General features: G+C 38.9%; 2 protein-coding genes and 1 long non-coding RNA gene across 5 annotated transcripts; 1 reads left to right on the top strand and 2 right to left on the bottom strand.

The window, feature by feature from the left end:
* Positions 1-1512: 1512 nt before the first annotated feature.
* On the bottom strand, positions 1513-2111 carry LOC26531662 (uncharacterized). The gene is made up of 2 exons (XR_001450421.3): positions 2004-2111; positions 1513-1941 (listed from the first exon to the last, which is right to left on the bottom strand). It is a non-coding gene; the product is annotated as an uncharacterized lncRNA (long non-coding RNA).
* Positions 2112-4354: 2243 nt separating this feature from the next.
* Positions 4355-6499, top strand: LOC6624316 (protein takeout-like). 2 transcript variants are annotated; one of them, XM_032435128.2, is made up of 4 exons: positions 4356-4470; positions 4533-5443; positions 5513-5994; positions 6054-6499. In XM_032435128.2, the coding sequence occupies exons 3-4, from the start codon at positions 5570-5572 to the stop codon at positions 6259-6261; spliced, it is 633 nt and encodes a 210-aa protein (XP_032291019.2). In that variant the 5' UTR covers positions 4356-4470; positions 4533-5443; positions 5513-5569; the 3' UTR covers positions 6262-6499. The 2 variants fall into 2 exon arrangements, with proteins under 2 accessions (XP_070064261.1, XP_032291019.2); XM_070208160.1 differs by having other exon boundaries at positions 4355-4470; positions 4533-5994.
* Positions 6500-10359: 3860 nt separating this feature from the next.
* On the bottom strand, positions 10360-12760 carry LOC6624168 (COMM domain-containing protein 4). 2 transcript variants are annotated; one of them, XM_002047843.4, is made up of 4 exons: positions 12641-12760; positions 10928-11068; positions 10643-10874; positions 10360-10582 (listed from the first exon to the last, which is right to left on the bottom strand). In XM_002047843.4, exons 1-4 carry the CDS (start codon positions 12743-12745, stop codon positions 10362-10364), a joined length of 699 nt encoding a protein of 232 aa, XP_002047879.3. In that variant the 5' UTR covers positions 12746-12760; the 3' UTR covers positions 10360-10361. The 2 variants fall into 2 exon arrangements, with proteins under 2 accessions (XP_002047879.3, XP_015031409.1); XM_015175923.3 differs by lacking the exon at positions 12641-12760 and adding an exon at positions 11923-12594.
* Positions 12761-23163: the final 10403 nt, after the last annotated feature.

The raw sequence follows: 23163 nt of genomic DNA, 5'->3' as shown, positions 1-23163 counted from the left end.
CTAAGAGGCTGTCCTGTCTTTACGGTGTTAGCCCAAACACGTGTTGTAATTTTTTGATGATATTCGGATGGAAGGTTTTTGAAAAGTCAAACATAAACAAGACTCACATTTCGAGTGACATGGACAATATACTCACAAAGTCGACTAGAAGAACTCACAAAAATGTCCATGCTTTAAAGGCTTTACAATGCCCAATCAGTTTTCGATAAAGGATTTAAAGCAAGTCGAATGTCTGACTGGCAGATATCCTGTACTCAGCTCTTACTCAAAAAATGCTATTGAATTCCGTGTCATAGTTTTCGAGTTATGCTTGAAAAAGGAACTATGAAATTATTCGATAATGTCACCCTTAACCAGTTATTTGAATTGGTCGGGTGTGGGGTAGGCAAATACATACACATAAAAGCTGGCTGCTTTTGGGACATTCACATTAGCTTTCCTCAGTTCATTTCCCTACCTTATGTTCCACTCCCCCTACGCTGCACACACCCTAACCTTAGAACGCAGGAGTAAGCGGAAAATATATAGAATTCCATACAAAACAACAGCAAATGCAACTTTGATGGCCGAGCTGGGTCGACATATTGTAAAACTATAAAAAATATATATATATATGTATAATTCGTGCAAATCTCGAATCGTAAAAATTGCGCAAATTTCGCCAATGCCGAAAAACCGCAACAAATTGCGTCCCAGTCGAAGGCAGCAAGGGCAAGGGGCGGGGGTCGGCAAATTAGTGCCAAAAACACACGAGTGAGCAACATAAAAATGCGACATAATGTGGCAACATGGCCGCACTGTGCCACTACCACCCCGCCCCGCCCCTGCTCATAACTCGAGAGCCGGCCGGTGTCGCAGGAAAACCTCATAAAAAATTATAGATTTTCATCTTTGCATATTTAACTTTTATCGCAGGCCGTTCTCATGTGTTGCCCAAGGAAGGCGGCTTTATGCGACCGCAGCCTGAAGTAGGCATAAAACAAATGTCATACTCAGAAGGTGGTAAGAAATCACATATATACTTATATATATACGATATATACGGGCAGACCCTTTGCCGCATATCCGCCCCTGCCATAAAGGTGTATTGTGGATTTTTGCATAATCGTCAATTCCTGATTTTAAAATTTCAGCGTATAAGGGTCGCTCGGATGGGGTCGCTGGCTGCCAAGCCTTGGTCAATCATAAAAATTCATTTTTATAATCTTTACATGTGTTACAGCAACAGCATCAACAGCAACAATAAATATTTATTACTATTTTACGATTGATTTTAGTTAAGGTTCAGGTATTGAGCTATTTCGCAAATAATATCATCAAAATGGGCAAAGATTTGATTGGGCTTGCCGCAAGCCGAAATGAATGCTATGTGAATCTCTTACACAGATTAGGATTATCTCTCTATTATTTAAATTAATATTTGACTTATATGCATGTAAAAGTGGGGCCTGTACAGTAGTTACCTGATGTGATGATCAGGCACAGTTTTGAAAGATGTAAAAGCTTCAAAACTCGGTTTCTCCTTGGCTTTATTACTTAAAATCAAATAGTTCAAATACAACTAAGTGAAAATTGTTGGCCAATTCTTGCAATAACCCACCAGAATTATTCATAGCGACAATGCGAGAGGCGACACTATCTTGGCGCCAACCAGGTGAACCAAGCCGGATCAAAGCATGACTCAAAACACGGACCGCAACAATTGTCGGGGCAGAACCCAAAGTAAGTAAAACAGCATTTCGCACAGCCAGGTGATAAAATCCCACATGGTCTACAACAGCTCCTGGGCACGGGTATACCACATCCAAAACGACAGAGCTTCATACGCATTGTAAGCAGATGTTGACTCGAATAATTCGCTGGATTGCTGCAAACAATTTGCACAAAGCCAAGTTATACACAAATCTATTTTCAGCTCAAAAAGCTACCAACGACATTAGCCTAAATAATATATTTAATATGGAAATTTAGAAACAAACAAAAGATTTGCCAAATTTACTTACTTGTTAAACTGAAAAAAGATCGTCTCACATGTACATGAAATTTATTGAAATTGCCCTTGAAAACTGACTCAAGGCCTACTTCTCCCTTATTTCAACGGGGTATGGTCCATAAATTTGATTAATTATGATCTCAGCCATAGATTCTGTTTAAAATTTAACCTGGATGAGCATATAATTGCAAAGTTCTTATATGTTTCGAAGGACTAAGCGAAACAAGGAGTATCACATTAGAACAAATGAATTGTAGGGCAATTCGAAGCGGATTACAGGGTATCTCCTGGCATTCTTGCATTCAATATGCACTTTAAAGTAAAATCCTGCTATAAAGCAACTCAAGCGCAATTTAACTAATGGTAAATCGCCCAAATGATATCATAAACACATGACAGCTTTGATTTACTTGCGTTGACAACAAAAACAACATTAAACAAAGTGCAGAAGCAGCTGGCATAACCCTACTGGAGCCACAGACCATGACGAGCCCACTTAAAAATTATCTCTGCCTTCGGAGCGAACAGTGAGCCAGTGAGCCGGAGTGTGGGTAAGTGGATATTGCGCATTAGCCTCACCAAGGGGTAACCAAAGCGGAGTCCGGCAAATGCGCAATTGCAAACATTGAAAGCTGTGCCAGAGCTGGATACAAATCCGATCAATGCGCACCAATGGCAACGGATGAGCATACAGCAATTAGTCGAGTTCAATTTGCTAGACATTTTGTTGCCGGATGCCAAAATCCGGGCATCCACAGGTGCCGCGTTGAGTGTTTCGCACCTGCTTGGCTGGCATTAAAATGGCATTCAACGCATCCCATAAAGTGGCAATTAAAATCTTATTTTCGCTTATTATATTTCGCCCTTTCCAATGGCTTTGCCTTCGCCTTCGCCTTTGCCATGTGGAACGCAGCTGCAGGCACCGCCAATAAACACGTCTACAAATTGTGCTCGTGCCCAACTTCAATTCAAAAATTTGTCGCCCGAGCTGCCACCTGTTTCCATTTTTTCTTTACTTTTATTTTTTTTTTTGGTTCGCGTAATTGAATCATTTTAGCGCCATTTATTTTGTTGCCACCCCCCACGCCCACGCTTGGCGCGGGGGCTAGGGCTGGGGCTGGGTCGTGACATTTGTAAAACAATTTCTATTTCGAAATGAAATCCGCAATAACAACAACGCTGAGAGCAGGCACATAAATAATAATGCGTTAAATTTATGCGTTGATTAATGCGAAGCAGTCGATCAACAAATGCGAGCGGAAACGGAAATGGTAACTTTTTATGCTCAGGTGCTTCCAGCAGCCAAAAGAACAAGTTCATATGAATATTAGGCTAGCAATCAAAGAAACTTCAATCTACATTAGAACACTAAATTTAAAGAATTCAAATTGCTGTGCATATATAAATAAATTAGGGTCTGAGTTTCTACTAGGACTACATATCATGTTGCAGTCGAAATCTTAAAGAGATTTTATTTACTTGACTCCCAGTTTTTTAGAAACAAAACTTTTCTCTGCCGTCCATAAGCCCCCATCATTGTCGTTAAACATTTCCATACAAACATATATATCTCGGAAATAACAAAAGTTATAGGCTTGATATATATATATATATATATGTTATACATATGTCCTATGCAGAAAAAGTTGATTATTATTTTCCGATATAATTTGTAAATTCCATATTATCCAAAAATGAATACAGCTAGATACATCCAATTTGTTATGAAGGTTCTTATCTTTGTATTAGAGTCAAGTTGTTTTTTTTTTTTTGACATTGGGAAGAAGTTGCGCAGCGACATGCCCTATGTATTCAAATTTAAGGAAGTTAGAAAGTTTGTTAGGCATCAAGGCAATCATCTACTTAATAAAATGCAACAACTATCAGGCAAGCGCTCTCTCACTCTCTAGAAATGCCGTTTCTAAACAGCAGAGATCAATAAAGCTGCTCAACTGGTTCTACGATAGTTAAGTATGTTGAAAGTGGTCAACTGAATCGTATGAACCCACTGCAAGTAGATCTGCCGAACACTCTAGACGTGCCGAACCGCGCTGAATTAAACGTGATTCATTCAAAAGAGGAAAATGATATCCTATGTCTTAGCTATATATATACTTCTTATCGTTAATTCCTGCAAAGCATTACGTAAGCACATGAAACATACACATTTGCAAGAGGAAATCAAGAAATGTCGATTCGGAGATGCAAAATGCATAGTTGAGTCCATAAATGATATCATTAGGAAATATCTAAAAGGAATACCCGAAATAGGCATCAAGCCACCCAATTTCGGTGCACAAAGGCACTTTGGACGCAAGCATTCGGATCTGGTGGGTTCAATTTAATCAGACCTGTAAATCGCTATCGGAGTTTCAAAATATGTACTTCACTTTAACACTAAAAGTCTCACGGGAATTTCGGAATAATAAGCGATATCTGAAAATCTACGAATTGAGTCCAACTGTGAAAATCGATCGGTAAGTGTTGATGAGAACAAAATATTTGATTGGGCCTGACTCTAGTTATGTCACAACACCAGCTGGATTTTAGAGATTGAAAGCCTAACCTAACCATCTTTTTAAATCGTTTGTTCAACCAACGTTGGACTGAGATCTGAAATGAATGGGAGCCAAGTATATTGGACACATTTGCCAGTGTCTTTATCGGCATGATAAAAGATACATTCAATCAAATTGCTTACGACGACTTGTTTCTGCCAAATGATAATTCATCTTGATGGGATATTCGATATTTCACTTTTTTTATATATATATTAACAGAATTATCAATCTGTAGCGTAGTTTGAACTGTGCCGATATTTGTCTTAGCTATAGTTAATAGATATTTAAATGCAATATATGCCGAGTTGATATGTCCATGCATTGGTTGTCGAATTCGGTTTCTTGATTATTGATTTTTTGAACTTTTAATAGCTAGACATAGAAAATGTTCAATGCAATATATCTTTAATTATACACCATTCAGGGAAGATGAAGCACAGAAGCGTGTCTGTGTTTTTCTCTGTAATAAGCGTGATAGAGAGTAGGGTAGGGTATCTGCTAGTCAGGCACTCCCAAGTAGAGCACTCGTTTATGTTTTGTTAGATTCGTATATTTAATTTCATTTGTTAAGAAATATGCCTAATGAAATCAGTTATTAATAAAAGTACCGATACAACTATTATGCAAGCGCTCTCTCACTCTCAAGAAATGCCGTGTAGAAGCTGCAAAATGCAATAAGATAAAAAGCGGTTCAACTGGTTCTCGAATAGCTTATGTTTAGAGTGGACAACTGAATCGTGTTAGCTTATTCTTAGTAGAGCTACTAAGCATTAAGCACGTGCCGAATCAAGTCTACGAAATAAACAAGCTATCATTTAAAAGAGGAAAATGATTTCCTACGTTTTGGTTATCCGTCTACTTCTGATCGTTAATTTCTGCACAGCATTACGTAAGTATATTTGGATGACACACGTTAAGGACATTCGCAACAAATAAATATTGCATTATGGAATCACAGCAGAGAAAATCAAGAAATGCCGTTTCGGAGATGAGAAATGCATGGTTGAGTCCATAAATGACATCATCAAAAAATATCCAAAAGGAACCAGAATTGGGCATCAAACCAATCGATGTGGTTGACATAAGGGATACAGAACTCTTAAGATCAAATCGAACCGGATTTATTTGGGCATCAGTCAGTCTGAGTAATCAAGTAAACTATGGCTTCGAAAACACAACCATTACAAGTGTTAAGGGATTTGGTAAAAATCCCAAAGCTAGTCAAATTACAATCTCTGGACGTATACCCAGTTTGGTGCACAAGGGCACTTTTGATGCGAATGGACGCCTCTGGCTGGTTGAAATGAATCTAACTGGGAACTCTTTATCGGAGTTTCAAAACATGCATTTCACCTTAAAACTGAAAGTCTCACTTGATTTTCGAAACAATAAACGTTACTTGAACATCTACGAGCTGACCCCAATTGTCAAAATCGATCGGTGAGTGCGGATCGAACAATATATTAGATTGTGTTACTTAACTAAAGTCTCAACATCAGCTGGATTTTAGAGATGGACAGCCTTTTTACAGAAAACACCGATCTTACCATTATCTTCAACCGTTTGTTCAACCAACGTTGGATTGAGGTCTGGAACGAATGGGAACCAAGTATATTGGACACATTTGCCAGTGTCTTTATCGGCATGGTCAAAGGTATATTCAATGAAATCCCTTACGACGACTTGTTTTTGCCAGATGACATTTAATTCAGCTATATTTATTTATACTCCCATTTGTGCTAACTGCAACAAGATCTGTAGAGTTTATATAAGTTATATATCTGCCTATTGTAAAGTTTTCGGTTCTGTTCTTCTATCAATCCTCACAGAATTATCGATCTGTAGGGATATTTTGACTGGACCGATAGATGTCTAAATTATAATTATTATTATAGCACTATTAGGAAAACAAATTGTATATAAAATAAACTTTGTATGAATTCTTTGAACACGCTATTATAATTTTTAATAAGTATATAAAAATAACAAATTATGGTTAAATTATAAGTCAGAAAATGTCTTTTGGCAACTGTGATAGGTATTGAAATCTTGAGACTCTCTGTACTTATTTGTCAGTTTTCCCATTCCCTGCACATCCTGACAAGCTCATCAAATTAAACGATTCGCGAGCCAGGCTCTGTTGCGCCGTGCCAAATACGTAGGCATTTAGCGAAACGTTTATTTCATTATTACGCTGAGGGGGGATATCACCCACTGCATATAAAACCACTGCATTGGTAGCCGGCGCACAAAAGTCAAATTGAAAAAGTCAGAAATGTTTCCGGCATTTGAGCGCGAAACCCCAAACAAAAGACCGAAGGGTGACTAAAGTGGCCCACCCACGGGGGTTGGCTGGCATCATTGACAAAGTAAAAACCGTAGCGGAAGGACTAGCAACAAACCAACCAGGCCCACCACCAAGCACCCAGTCAACCAACTCAGACCCAGCAAAAAAATATAAATAAACCCAAGCCAAAACATGAGCTAGACAAGTTATAGTGCTCTGTTCGAGGTTGCTAGACTAGGCGATACCCTGCACCCAGCTGATTAATTTCGGACGTCCTTCACTTGCTACTAAACTATGGTATGTTTTATTTCATGAAGAGCACAAAATATGGCATTCGAATATCAGGACTATACTTCCAATAACCGTCATGATGGGTTCCTATTAGCTGACTTTTCGGAATTGAGTAAATATTGATAGATACTCAAACAGGCTAAAAGTCAACTGGACTTGGCTAGAACGACTCGGCTTATAATGCTGATCTCTTCGTTACGGCATTTATCTGCCTGTTCAATGCTAATCTAATATACCCATTCTAAATGACTACAGGGTATCAAAAGGCTGGCACTTGTGCCATGCGCCAACCCCCCGCGAGCCGACCTCAAATCACATGCATAAGGTTTTTAAGTTTCGTGCTTTGTCATATAAGTGCGTGGAGGACGATCTGTAGATACAGTTGTAAAGATATGGTAACAGGCGCATAATGTGACAGCATTGCCAGCTGCGGGCTGAGCGACAGGGAGATACAATAGCGGTACACATGTTTAGGCGTTGCCAGCCGCTGATTACAATTGCTTAAGGGGCGCTGTGACATACTCTCTCTCTCTCTCTGTCTCTCTATGCGAGCGTCGCGAGGGTGGCCAGAGAGGAAGCTAGTGATAAATAAACAAGACGCGACTATGTTAAAAAAAGTATATAGTTTTTATACCCTGAACCCATTAAAAATGGATATAAGGGTATATTGTATTTGTGCGAAATCCAAATGTATGTAACAGGCAGAAGGAAGCATCTCCGACCCCATAAAGTATATATGTTCTTGATCAGCATCAATAGCCGAGTCGATCTAGCCATGTCCGCCTGTCTGTCCGTCCGTCCGTCCGTATGTATGAACGCAAGGATCTCAGAACCTATAAGAGCTGGAGACTTGAAATTCTAGATGTAGGTGCTCCTAGTACCCGCGCAGATCGAGTTTCCAATAATCGATAACTTACTCCGTTTCGATAAAAATCGATATCGATATCCTGTTTTTTGGGCAATTTTGGTAAATAATAAGAGGTAGAGTCACCAAACTTTACATATAGCTTCTAAAATAGAATATATATACATTTGATGTTGGAAGAAAAGGGTTCAGGGTATCCCCTAGTCGGGAGCTCCCGACTAGAACCTCTTACTTGTTATATATATATATGATATATATTTCAAGCAAGTATGGCCCCAAAAAATGTGTATTAAGTTAGAAACAAAAAAAACTAATATATATTTTTCAGCTTAAAACTCCTCGCACCACCCCTTCGAAAATTCAACCTTTGTGAGGCATCAAACGAGTTCTGGTTGCCTGATTCCATTTATATGGCATCCAAAACTGGTGTTACGTGACATTGCCGCCCATTTTGTTGACATTGCCGCCCATTGAAAATACAGCCCCACAAATGTTTAGATATCATTTTGCGCCAACTAAAACAAAATGTTGCGCAAATAGTTGCCCGAGTAATTGGTACATTTATTTACCTATGTCCCCGTCCACTATATCAAGTGTACACTGTACAGGCGGGCCGAAAATCAATGCTGCAGTTCATTGAAATGCTCGAGCAGAAATTTAATTAAGGCGACCAGGTGACAATGCTGCAGGAAGGGGGCCACAAGTTGCCATTGGCCATCATAAATCAAGGTTCAAGTGCAGAAGAAAAAAGGTGAGAGGGGCGATGGGCAAAACGGGGGGAATGGGGGTAAACGACTGCTGCAAGTGTCGGCAACATGTGGCAGCAAAAAAAATTGAGACCAAGAAATAAGCGCCGCAGGGCCACAAACAAAGTAAAATGGAAAAATTTTGAGTACTTTGCGACTTTTTTGACTGTTTGACATGGTCAAGTTTAATTGAAAAAATAATACAGCCAAATTTGTTAAATAAAAAAACAAATAAGAAAATATCAAAAATTCAAATGCCAGCGCGACTTTTGGCCTGACACTTGACGCTGCGCAGCTGCTCATAATTAGAAATTGTATTAAAAAAAAAAGCAGCATTATTAATTTATTCTTTTTACGTTTTTTAATTGAAATTTCCTTTTCTATTTTTTTGCTTTTATTTTACTTCCCTTTTTAGCTGCTGCAGATAATTTTAATAACCCGCCCGCCCAGTCCAAAGGATGCGCCGGTAATTGCCGTGGCAAAGCGGATGATAAGGCAAACGCTGGAGATTTCAGGTATTTGGGGGTAAAAGGGTTCACTTTTTACCCATCTTTTTATTAACAAATTTCGCTTTATTTACGCTGCACGTTACGTTATAATTAATAATTGCGCAAGGGTAGTCAAAAATACTAGCACAGGTTGCACGCCAGTTGATTAAATTTGACACAGTTCACGTGGACGATGGCAGCGCGTGTGGGACTAACAATTTTGGGTAAGAAAAGGGTTCAAATTGTGGTTGATTTTTGGTGACATTTATGTTAGTAATTTATGTGGGAGATAAGAGATAAGAGTGAAACGACGCCTCGTGGCCTCCTGTTTCAATGAGGTTCAATGTATGAGGACTATTTTACAATTCTGATATAATAGAAAAGTCGTGTAAAAATTAAAAAAGTTAATTTACAACCTAAAATTCATCCTGCTAACAGTTGCTTAACAGTAACAGTTTTCTGTTATTGAATTACCTGTGTTAATATCATTTTAACATAACATTAACAATTGAAATGGTTGGCAAGGCTAGCAAAGACACGACCCGGAAATATCCAATTCACAAATCACATCGAATATGCTCGTTTGGTAAACTCGACTTTACGAAAAACATCCCGTTCGGAATCAATTCGAATTAGGTTTTTGACTTGGAAAAAGGACAATTTACCGAGTGGTGTAAGAAATGAATAAAAAGTGTACTGACTTTTTAGTACTTAATTGTACTAAATCGAAATTATCTTTATGAATTATGAAGATTCAAAAATACGATTAGACAATTAAGTCAATGGGCTTAACGTTTTCATTAATAGGATTAATGGAAGCATCAAACAGCGCCTCCTTGAAACATCAATTCCACAGTTTGGTTGTGTCATCCACCTAGGTTTGGCGGGAGATCCACCTCTTCCGATCTATGGATTTTGGCACCCGATTGTATAACTCATCTGAACGTCGAACAAGTTCCGTAGGATTTGCATTAAATAGTATGCAAATTGATGAAAACATCAACCAACAGTTGGAACACTTCATGTTCATGGACATGGTTTGCTCCCTGTAAAGAGCGAGGCATATTCCCTCTGCTTAGCTAGGCGGTCAGCCGAACAGTAGCTTGCTTCTCTTAAATTACCCATGTATTCTACGTATTCTCTTTATTCTCATATTTGAGCATAATATCACGGGCCAGCTTCATTTCATCGAGCAGTGCTCCCAGCTGGGCACATTCAATATTAACTATATGCGTGGTATCTTTAGGTAGTCCGTCGACTAATTCTTGCGAGATTTTAAGTTCCAAGGTGGCACAGTTTGGGGGCGTTTCCCCAGGCGAGGTAACATTTCGTATGCTTTGCAGCTCATTAACTGAAAGTCGAAGGATAGTTAATTTCAAATGGATATCATGTGATATGGGGAATAGGCTACTTCTAAATGCCTTATCTATAAGTTTTTGTCTTATGACCGTGGCATGCGCTTGCAGGACTCGGCACATGGCCGCCGCATGATCCTTGGGCAAGCCAAGCTGTTGAATTTCCTCGCCAAAGATTGTCTCGGAGCAGCTATACCGAGCCGCATTCGTGAGCATATAGTGAACGCAGGCAACGGCCGTTTTGCCATCATTTGTAACAGACGAAGTGAGAGATCTAACAACAGCTTCCTGTAGAGTAAAACAAATTAGGTTACGTTTTAAAGATTTTGTCAGTAACTTACTTCAAACTGTGCGCCGCTGATGCGCTTGGCCACTATCTGGGCCAGTTGCTCCAAGTTGTCGACGCTCAAGTTCGAGAGAGTGGATATGATTTCAGCTAAAACCCAATCAGGACAATCGCCATCGCCACAAAATCGAAATTTCTGCAAGAAAAAGGAAGTGGAATTGTGTTTAATTTTAAAATAAGTAAAAAGTGCCTGAGGACTTTGTCAAAAGCACGCGTCACAACTACTTGTTTTCCCCTTTGCACGCCTACGCACTTTGTCATTCGTCATGTCCCAAGTAAATTAAAGAGCAGGATTCAACAAGTGGGCTAATCCAGAAGTTCGAGAGAAAAGAAAAAAATGCGCAAAGTGGTAGCATACTCGTATTTGCATATGATTAATTTCATGCGCTTGCCTGCTAATCAGCGAGCAATTTGTACAACTGGCTGACAAGGCTGCCCCAAAAGGGGTGCACAACTGTGGGTTGTGGTGGTGGGTGCGTTGCGGGCAGTGCGGGCGGCAGACTGCCACAAGCTAATGAGCAGCTTGTGACATATAAAGGCGACTCGCAGTGGCATTCAGTTTCAAGTGAACGTCACGTTTATCTACGGGCAGGATTAATAAATTTTCAACGGGGGAACGCAAAGGAAAAAAAATATACAAATGAGCAGCAGTTAGCAGCTAAAGAGTACGCCGTAAATTTATGACACTTGTTGCTGGACGCAAAGCCAACCCCCGCACGGCCCATAGATCCGGACAGACATAGCCATAGCGCTGCTTATTAGGACTCGCTCTTTAGCCGTGTGTAACGGCTTAGAAATGTAAACGACAACGTTTTATAATTATTTTATGAACTTCAAAGTTGGCAGTCGTCTGTGGGTGGCACGGACTACCTCGCTGCTGGCGGTATATAAGGCCATTGAAAGTGCCCTTCGAGTGCACAGTTGCTCATTGCTAATCTACGAGTGCGCGCGTGCCGCCGAAAAGGTTTCTAAAAGGATTTACAAACGCACATCAACTGCATCAACGAGGATGCTGCCCACTTGGCGCTTGCTGTTGCTGCTGGCCATTTGTAGGCAGCTATATGCTCTGCCCGCGCACACGTCTGTGGATCTGGAGCTGAACACCTGCGAGCTGCAGTTGGCCAAGTATCGCAAGTTCATTCTCCAGGCCATACTCAGCTTTGAGGATGTGTGTGACGCGTACAACGCTCGTACCGTACCACCAGAGGATGCCCCACTATCCGAGACCTGGCTGTTCCATCAATATGCTCCACCACCAACATCCCAGCGCGGTGAGATCTGGGCCTTCTTCAAGCTGCTAATGGCACAGTTCAATGACGTTGAGTTCGCGACCATCATACGAGATGCGGTCATAGAGCGCTGTCGTTTCAAGCTCCAGCGGGACGACAAACGCAATTCGGTTGTTCTGGGCAAGAAGCAACGATTCCATTCCTGGGGTGGCAAACGTTCGCCGGATCAAGCAGTGGGCGGACCGCTAATCTCATTGCCCGAAGCAGTGTCGGGAGTAGCCGGCACAGGCATGGAACACAATTATTACTAATCCCGCACTTTTCATTGCCCGCATCGGAAATGGCTCAACAGCTATTGTTCCATCTACAACTTCGTTCCAGAAATGTATGAAATGTCAATCTATCAATTAATTACACCACTAGCACTAGCTCTAAATGTTTACCAGCAAACAATAAAAACGCAGCGAGAGGTTACTCACCATCCTTGTGCGATTGTTATTATTAATTCTTATAATATTTTCGTTGAATCTTATTAGGAACGCTAAACAAATATCGACTACCTCCACAAATATATCGATTTGCATGTTTGCTACTCACATGCTATCGTTTGGTTCGTTAATTTACCGTTTGATATATCGATACAGAAATTGGCGCCATGTTTAAAATGTTTGACTTGAAATTAAATCACAAAATATAAATATATATCATGTGAAAATATTGAACATATTACTAATGGGCATCATTCTTTTGAAATACACTACTCTGTGTGCTCTTACACAACAGCAAAGAAATTCTTAAATATATCAATTGATAATTAGTTTACATTGTTTGGGCATATAGATACTAATCTACGATTAACGCCTTCAAGAAACACCCCCAAACACGCCCATTTGTAATCACAATTCCTCTCAAAATGCTGCAATCAAAAACGAATTGTAATTATATTACACAGAAGCGCTGTGCTGCGATAAGGACGCCTCAAATTGATAGCCACGCCCTGATAAACACAGTCCAAAACGGATTGAAGGTGCTTTAGCCGTCGACACGACACAACAAATCCATAAACCTTGTCTATAAATACTTACATACCATACCTAGCTCGAGTGGGAGGTAAGGGGAATAAAAGCTGCTAGCTGTCACTCACATTGCATGTGCTGCTTTAAGTTATCTCATCTCGGCTGTAAGGTTCATCAAGCCTTTGGCTCTGGGAACACGCTCAAAACAAATGTTAACTAATCGCGCCTGGGCCATGCCACAAATCTGAATTTAAAAAATCATTAAACTGATAATCGAAAAACAAATCTACAAATAACTAAATCACAAACTATACGATTTTCTATCTCGTTTTTTGCTGATTCGATTAGACTGCGCCACTGTCAAGTTGCGAGACGCCCGCCTGGGGAGCTGGCGTGAAAGGTTGGGGATTTCTCGAACATAAAATACTGATTACAGTTCGATAAGGCTATTCAGGTGGGTGGGTTTTTAACAACAAATCCGTGTCTATATGTATTTAGGTATCTGTTTATTTTTTATTAATATTTGATGTATATGTTGATTGATTTTTTAATTCAGCGGCTGATAGTTTTGCTTTATATATCTTATATTTATATATATTTTTATATATTTTTATCAAGGCTCAATTTGCGTATTTGAGGAAATTGTCTTTGAAGAAATTGTCAATTCGTTACATTTTAGAGGATGCGTTATTTCTAATGTGCCGGGCAACGCCGAATACCAGCTGGTACTTTATTTTTAAGCTCATTTTTTTTATTCGCTATTTTATAAGCATTTCAAAGGGTGAACAGGAATTCTAAAAATAATAGGGCTTTGGTAAGCGCTGCTATATTTAAATAGCACCTGAACCCACGAACCCAGATTTTTAAGCGCATTAACTGAGGCAATCTAATTGCGGAACTAAGTCGCAGCTAATCAGGTCGTTTTGCATTCCTAGTGCAGCTCCCCGCCACCTGTTTAGCTTTGTGACACGTCCATCTCCCCCGTAAGCCGGAGGGCAAGTCAAAACCCGGGCATGGGCTATCTGCCACTCATTAGACAAATATATGCAGTCAAGACCTGAACTTTTTAATGCGCCATAAATCACATCACCTAAAAAATATAAAATGTCTTATCAATGTTTTTTATTTTTTCAAAAATGAATACATTTTATGTGGGGTCTGGTCAAAATTATGATGCCACCTAAGGCGCCAGTCAAATCAGAGATATAGCTTCAATATTTTAAAAAACATCCAACCATCGACCAGTTAACAAATAATATAAACAAATTCAAGCTAAATGAGAACTATTCAAGTGTCAAATACTGATCTTATGCCTAACTGATGCTACCAGCAAACTATTCAAACTCGCATCCACCAGTAAATACAAATAATTTTGAAATCATTTTTTAAATTCTTCGCTTACCGTCCGTCGCGGCTTCAGCTCTTTTAAATTATGAATTCATAATTAAATTCATAAATCTTAAACTTAATGCGCTTTCAAATGATGTGCATCGGAAATTGTATTACGTTTAATTTGTATATTCAAAATAAAATTTTAAAAGCGGATGACAAAAAAAAAAGACGCCGACAAAGATTTCAGAAAACAAGAAATAACAGCAAAAGATTTTATATAAGTATTTTAATTTGTTTTAAAAATACAGAGAATATTTTAAACAGGTAGGGAAAAACACAAAAAAATAAAGGTGCTCTACTGACTTAGAGATACCCTCTACCCAGCTTTTGTTATTTGCAAGAACTTATGATCTCTGTCCAATTCAACAATTTCTTTGTATATTTTTAATTTTGCAGCTCTCGCTTATCACCCCTCTGTCTCTCCCTCCCCCCCCCCCCCCACCCTCTCTCCTTCCCTCTATCTCTCTTTAAATCTCTTAATTGCAAAAGCTGGTCAACACAAAAACATAAAAAACTGGGGCAACATGTACATAAAGCTGATAGTAAGTTCCAAAAGCAGCTGATTAAAAAGTCAAAATAATACAAAATATACAAGTCAAAGCGCTCTAGTCGGGAATGCCTGGCATGGGTATACCCTGTACCTGTACTTGATTTGCAGTTGTTCTTCTTCTTCGTTCCATAGTTCCATTATTTTTATTTTCAATATTAAAGATTTTCTTAGGAGCGCTTGTTCCCTGACAAAAAACATGTACTCAATAAACTATTTGGCCATGTTCCCACCCATTTTCTACAAATACTGGGTATTATAAATATGAAGCAACTATAAAAAATCACTTTTCAATTTAGTCATTGAACTTATTATTTGAAGAGGAAAAAACTGAATAGCCAATGATAAGCAGCGTGTCTCTTGTCGCGCGACCGGCTAGCAACAACAAATGTTTGTACATAAGAAAAGAACCCAAAAGACCCCACATAACAATTATACGATTAAAATAAAAACTTGATTAGCGTCCGATAAGATACACTAATGAACCAACGGAGACTGGAAAGCTGTCCACAAATACTCTTATATTAAACCAACAACCAAGCACTGCACCTTTCGCCGACGGATCTCGTTTATGCCGTGGGCGTGCAGGCATTCATCGATATTAGCCTCATGTTACACATGCATGTTAACTTATTTTTATACCCAGAGTCCATTTGTGGGCGAAAATTCAAGTTACAAGAAAGCCACATCAACACCAACTTTGTATAACCATATATTTCTGTACACCTCTCGGTTCACGAATGCGTCGAGTCAGTCCTTAAGCCGAGAGGACAAAACACAAATGCAGATTATGCTTTGGGGTTCACCAAAATTGAATAAAAAATGAAGCTATTATATTAAGTAAGCTCTTTGGATTAAGGAAACATAACTATCAGAGAGATAGGACTTAAGCGCGGAATAGGGAATATACAATAATCAGAGATCTTCATTCTCTCCCATCGCAAATAATTAATATTTATTATAATGAATCGTACAATAGTCCTTCTCCAATTTGCCACTCTTAGGTGAGGAGTTTTCCAATTAATTTATATATAGTATCTCCTCTGTGAAATTTAGATCCCCTGCTCTTAGGATTTGGTCTATGCCTCGATCAGCAATCAGTCAAACTGCCAATCTCATATGCTACCCCTGACAATCACGCGTTATGGGAATGCACCATAAGTGCCTACACCTACAACTATTGATATAATGTTCGTTGCTGTCAATCACAGACATAAAGTCTGTTCCATTGACGTCACAAAGTTGCATTGCAATATAATTTGTAACAGTTCGTTTTGAACCCGGTTTGGCAGATAAGACCGCTGACCCTTAGCATTATACTGCGCACATAAACACATAGAAGACCAAAGGCTTTTAAATACAACAAATTTAACTATAATTTTCCAAAATGTATATAGTTATAACCTTTTATACTGACTGATTCCGTAAGATTTTCGAAGTGTCCATCTTCTATAGTCTAAGTGTACAGTAAGACAGGACCTTGGAGGATTCCATCCCAGAGTAAGAATATTAGGAAAAATTGTTAATTGAAATTTCTTTGAAAACAAGTTTAAAAGCGATTGAATGAAAAGGTTTATGGTAAAGACCCTTTTCTATTCCCTTATGTAGTTGAATATTGTAGAGGGTGGATGGAAAAAAGGATCACTAAGTGCGCAGATCTATCCATCAATCGGCTAGAAGTTATTATAGAACACAATTCGCACGTCATAATTGCATTTTACTTCTTATTTCGTTTTTAAAGGCAACGAAAACAAATTGTAAAAATTGAAATTTCCAATCATATCGGTAGTTATTTATAAACGACATTATGAAGACGACCATATAATGTTAATCAGCTCAAATGTGCCCTGATAAGCTAAAAGGTGACCCACTTGAGGCTCATGTGTGTTTTAAAAATGTCAGGGGCATTGTCAGGCACAATAAAAATGGGAACTACCAAGTTCAAAACCCGATAGAACAATATCAAAAACCAATACGTTTTTAAATATTTTCGAAAAGATGATATTTTAAAACGAACCGTCTTGGTTCGGTTCAGGTTCAGGTTTGGCTGAAGACAGAAAATGATCATTCCGAGCATAATCAGGTTCGGCTCGAGACCGGCTTGCAGCCTCACTTTTAACACCGTCGCGCTCTACCCCAATGGTAAAGAAAACAATCCTCCAGACTCGAAGCGATTTGCTTCCATCCAAATAAACAAAACAATTTGCCAAGCATACATATAACTAAAGTAAATAAACTAAACGCAAACTGCGATTGAGTTTTTGCCAGACCATCAACTGACAGAGTTCAATGAGCCGAACATATTGACTGAATAGGCGTAAATAGCTATTAATGTCTTATTTAAATTACTTGCTCTAAAATATATCGTACAAATCAAGCTTTGAACAACCTCCTGTTGAAGGTTAATTCAATTAAAATTGCGTGCTCTAAGCAAATTGATCGAATATTGGATCATTTCTAAAATCATGTGCAATATATATATTCACACATTTCTATGTTTATATATTTATGCACCTGCCGACACGCTTTTCGACTAAGCAATTCACCCGTCTGACGCACTGCCCGGTTTTTCTGCGCGCTTCTAGCATCTGCTAGCTGCATGGTGCCAGCAGATACTTTTCTATCTTTGTATCTGTGCAGTGCAATGCACGGACTTAACATTGAATGCAATGCTCAAACATGTTTTATGTTGCCTCGTTCGTTTTTATGTTAATGTCCCATAAACCGGAACCGGAATGAAAATCTCAACTGTTGCTGTCAATTTTTATAAATAGTCACAACTACTTATATTTCCCTTTCCTCCCGTATGTCTTGTTTTAAAGAAAGGCGGAATTACTTGAGGTCTGTTTTGTATTTATTTATGGATTTTTGTTTATGTATCAAATTCGCCTAACAAACGTGTCTTCTTTTTGTACATTTGTAAGACAATATGCATTTAACAAATTACCTATCGTAATATACTATTCTATATTATTTTAAATCAAACTGACTGACAGATTGAATGATTGACTGATTGGTGATCATCTCAAGATAGTTAGCTTATGTGATGGAATTTTACAATTTAAATATATTTTAATTATTTAAATTCTATTTTTGTAAGTGTGTATGTATGTATGTATGTATGATTCTATGTATGAATGTATGTATGTATGTATGTATGTATGTATGTATGTATGAATGTATATATGTATGTATGTATGTATGTATGTATAGATGTATGTATGTATGTATGTATATATGTATGTATGTATGTATGTATGTATATATGTATGTATGTATGTATGTATGTATGTATGAATGTAAGTATGTGAGTATGCCTGTGTTTTTTTATGTATGTATGTTTATATGCAAGATAAAGTTTACTCCTAGCTGAGCCACAAATTCAAAATAAACGTATTTTGTAAAAATGCCCTTCTACGCGATTCTCATAAATTCAAGTAAGTCAGTTCAAATTGAGCAAGCGACTTCAACTATAGGGGAGTGGGCAGCTTCTGCTATAGAGGAGGAGACGGCTTCTACTATGGAGGACGGTGGCTTCAGCAATAGAGGAGGTGACGGCTTCTACTATGGAGGACGGTGGCTTCACCAATGGAGGAGTATACGGCTTCAACTATGGGGGAAACGTCAGCTTGAACTACTGAGGAGGAGGAGGTAGCCTTAATATTGAAAGAGGCGATAGTTTAAGCAATGCAGGAGACGGCAGCTTCAACTATGGGGGATACGACAGCTTCATCAAAAGAGGAGTTGATTGAAAAGATTGTTTGGTACGTATTTTGAACATATTTATGTTTTATTGCATGTAACAACTATTACAATTGTATGTATGCATGCTTGTTTGTATGTATTTATGTATGTATGTTGAGCTGGGCTTAAATTGAACAAAAACGTATGTATAAATATTACTCTACTACACGATTCTCTCTAATTCAAGTATGGATTAGCAATCACGCTGCGTTTTACTACTCATAATAAACATTATCTCTTTTCTGCTCTTTCAGTCATGTGATTACATAAAGGTTCGTCTTCCGCCTACTGACTGATGACGATAAAATAAAGTTGCGTGTGAATTTACAGGTGAGCACGCAATTGAAACTCATATTCGTACATTTATATAAATACGAATACATATATTTTATGTTTTATGTATTCGTCCAATAAACTTGCTGGTAAAATTTACAGCGTGTATTTTAGCATAATATATAGGCATGAACTCTAGATAAAATATAACTAGGATGCTGAAATTATCACTAAGTTACCTAATGTGGTGGATGCACACAGTAAACCGGCTTAAGCCGGTTGAAAAATAGCGAAAAACGGTTAAGCTATCCCTACAAATGCTGAGTAATTAATATGTCTACATTTCGCACAGTATTTGAAATAATTTAAGGTACTAATCGGATACTGATTAAGAATCTTGAGATCCCCCCTCGATATGGGTCAAAAATCAGTAATTTTAGTCACATTTTTGGAGATTCGTTTCAGTGAAATAAAATAATTGTTAGCTTGCATGCAGGTAAAGTACTTATAGTACACAATTTATTGGCAGCAAGTTTTCAATTTAGACCTTTTGTGCAGTTGTGGGTGCCATTAAAAAACCCTATTTAAATGCCCACAACAGATGTTCAAAACTGATTTCGGATAGAAAAAAAAAGTATGAACAAATATTGTTGCCGGGTGACAACTAAAAATAATACTATGTGAATATCCGGCAACCTGTTTGCCGCTCGAATATAATGTCAAAGCAAACAAATGCCCAAAACTCAATTTGCGACTCGCCACTATCAACAGCTAAGCAAATATATTACAGACATATAGGCAAACATATGTGGCCAGTCTCGTCTGGTTCGTTTCAGACTATAATTAGAGGCTAATACCAACAACAACAAAAGCAAATCCTAATAGTTTGTGTCTATTGATAAGGGGCCGAACTATGCGCTCGTTGATTAACATGAGTTTTCGGATTTTTGTTTTGTTTTGTTTCGTATTTTTTTTTTTTTTGAGGTCTCGGCTCGTTATAGAGTTCTGGAAGGAGTTGGCCGCTTATCAGTGGCCACAATAGGCCCTATCATAATTGCAGGCAGACGTCGCGTCGCGTCGCTGATGTCAATGAAACAGTTTTTCACATTTTCAAACTAAGCTCCCCCTCTCTCTCTATCTGCCTGTCTCTATCGAGGGTTTCGAGCACAAGTGAAAAACGTGATCAGCTCGTGTTCGTGCGGCTTCAGGCGAACCACAAACAAGGCCTGGGTCTTTAAATAGACGTAGAGTCGCGTCGTACATTTCTATATTTGCATAATAAATCGCATAATTAAGTTTCAAGCGGGAGCTACAATGGAAAATTACGCGGCAAAATTACGCGATGCAAAACAACATATATTAATCGATCATCGGTTGCATTTTCTAAGCGCCTATTCCATTGACCCTCACCCAACGATAACAGTTTTTCAAACGATTTTTCAAATGATTATAAGGTTATACAATTTCGAATATGGGGCTTTTTGATTGCATATACATATGTATATGTATGTATGCATGTATTGCAGTTAGTTGTAATTTATTCCATTTCCCTTTTGCAATGAAACGAATTTGCAAGAGTTTTCTTCTCTTTTATGCGAGATCTGTTGCCAAATAATTGATCACGCCGCGATCAGGTGCTCTAGGTCAGTAACGGCATGATTTTCGTTCGCCAAAAATAAACCCAGCTATATTTATGAAATTTTGTGTTTAGTTTATGCTGCGCAGTTTATCAGCTGCCCTTGCCCCCGCCCCAAACAGCGACCCCTGTCCCAGTCTGAGCATCTTGATCGCGCCTGCATTGATAAGAACCAAGTCGCACGCCTCGTTTCTAAATTTAAACCTTCGGGCGGGTTTACTTATGTCTACTACAAATACTATATAATACATGCTAGGCATATGCTAAGTATTTTCTAGCTAAACAGCTACAAGTCGTAGATACGCCCATTTTTTTGCTATTTCTAAATAGAGTACATAATCACTGATAATCTTTTCACTTTTGGCGCCGCTGATGTTGCTGATATTGGCAGCTCGACTGATTTCATCAGCTTGTTGTTGCTATTGCCCAAAGCAGCTGACTAGCTGCCACCCAGTTGTCGGGTCCAGACCCTGTCCCAGACGACGTTGCGCGTTTATTTTTGTACACTGCATTTGGCAGTGGCTTGGCTTCCAGGCATGACAAAGTCGAGGGCAAAACGTGGCGATTTTGTTCCCTAGAAGAAGTGTGTGTTAACATCGGTTATTAGATGCAATTCACGCACTCAGCGAATGATACAATTTTTGTAATATTAATAAAATATCAATTTCGTACATTTTCCATGTGTGAGTGTTTGAGTTCTGCGAAACATTGCATGGTTCACAACTGCTTCAAAATTCATTCATAGACATATCACTCGGCCAAAGATCAATATACCAACTGGCATAAGTTCAGATTACAATATACTTTGATAGAAAGCTATAGTATCTTGACGAGACTTCAAACTAGTTTTTGGATAATATACTTTATCTGTCTTGCATTCCACCCAGCCACATCCGCTGCTCGGCTCACACATGAAAATTATAACAGAAATAGACAGACAGCTGGCTAAAAGATATAAATATAAAAATTTTAGTAAAATATTTGCAGTATTTCAAGTGCGCTTCATAATCATATCTGAGGATTGTGACTGCTGCACATGGCCAACGCTTCAAAGGGCACTGCACCAAGATAGCATCAAGGTGCAGAGAGAGAGAGAGAGAGAGAGAGAAAGGAAGATCACCCTGAGTAGGGGGCTAGTCGAGTCTATGTGCATATCGAGTATAGTATATATAGGCAAATGCTGTTGGAGTGGCCGGCAAAAGCGCGACAAGCTACTCCAGAAACGAAGCAGCATTAAACCGGCTCTTAGCCAAGGCAATCGGGTGGTGGTCAGGAAGGAGCAGCGACTAGGTGAACAAGTGCCGACCAGCCGGCCGGCCGGCACATCTGCGCAGCGCACTCTGAAACCGGCCTGAGAGATGCTGTGAGCCCCAAAAGCAAATAAGTTACTTGGACTTGGAGTAGCGTGTGTGTTGCGTGCTCGTGTTTCCTCTACCCAAGTGCCACCCAATGAAAGTGGCACAGTGGTTACAGATCAATCGAAACACTTGAACAAACTTGTTGGGCCCTTCATCCGAAAATGCATTATCATAAGAGACTTGACAGATCACGCATTGTGAGAGCATTTCTTGTCTACCTAAGGCCCGACTAAGACCTACGCCGCCATTTCTGAATGTCAACGAGTCACGCACGCCACACACAAATACACACACTGTCACACACACACACACACACACACACACACTTTCTATGCACCAGACAAGAAAAACACTCAGTCCCATACGATGCGTGGCGGAGAATGTCGACAATTTCCCAGAGTTGTCGTCGTCATCTATCTGATGATGTGGGTAATACAAATGAAAACGCTCGTAAGTCACTTTATGTGGTATTTTAATGGGTTCATTGGATAAATTTAACAGCTAATAGAAATGTTATATTATTATTATTATACTTAAGGGGAATACATTATAGATTTGTTTTTTACTCCTAAATCCCACTCGGATCAGATAATCGATTATAGTGCACAGCATTTTAAATATAAAAATTGTGATTTAATTTCTTTATAATTCAGCACTTGTCATGCCTTTAGCGCAATCGATATGCTAGCTGAATTTAAACGTAGCGCATGAGAAAGTCGATGAAAAAAACGAGATTACACAGCGACAACTTTTACACAATTCCCCCCAAAAGCATAATTGATTTAGAGCTGTCGACTCGGCAAAGACAACGTATGACAAACATAAATTGCATAAAGAAACGCGTAGGTTGTAAAGGTGTTTGGGTTACCGATTGCAGCTTTGGAAGTATAAGCCCCACACCTTATAGAGAAAAACCACTCGAACGACTCGAACCATACAACGTCAGCAAGTTGTTGTAGACACTCAAACGAATGAGTGGGTACTCGTTCGGTGAGTTTTTTTCTATGGGCATGGCTAAGGATGCAAGATTAAAGCA

The sequence above is a fragment of the Drosophila virilis genome, chromosome 3 (genome assembly GCF_030788295.1).
Source record: "Drosophila virilis strain 15010-1051.87 chromosome 3, Dvir_AGI_RSII-ME, whole genome shotgun sequence".
Lineage (NCBI taxonomy): Eukaryota > Metazoa > Arthropoda > Insecta > Diptera > Drosophilidae > Drosophila > Drosophila virilis.
This window is presented reverse-complemented; position numbering and strand designations above follow the sequence as displayed.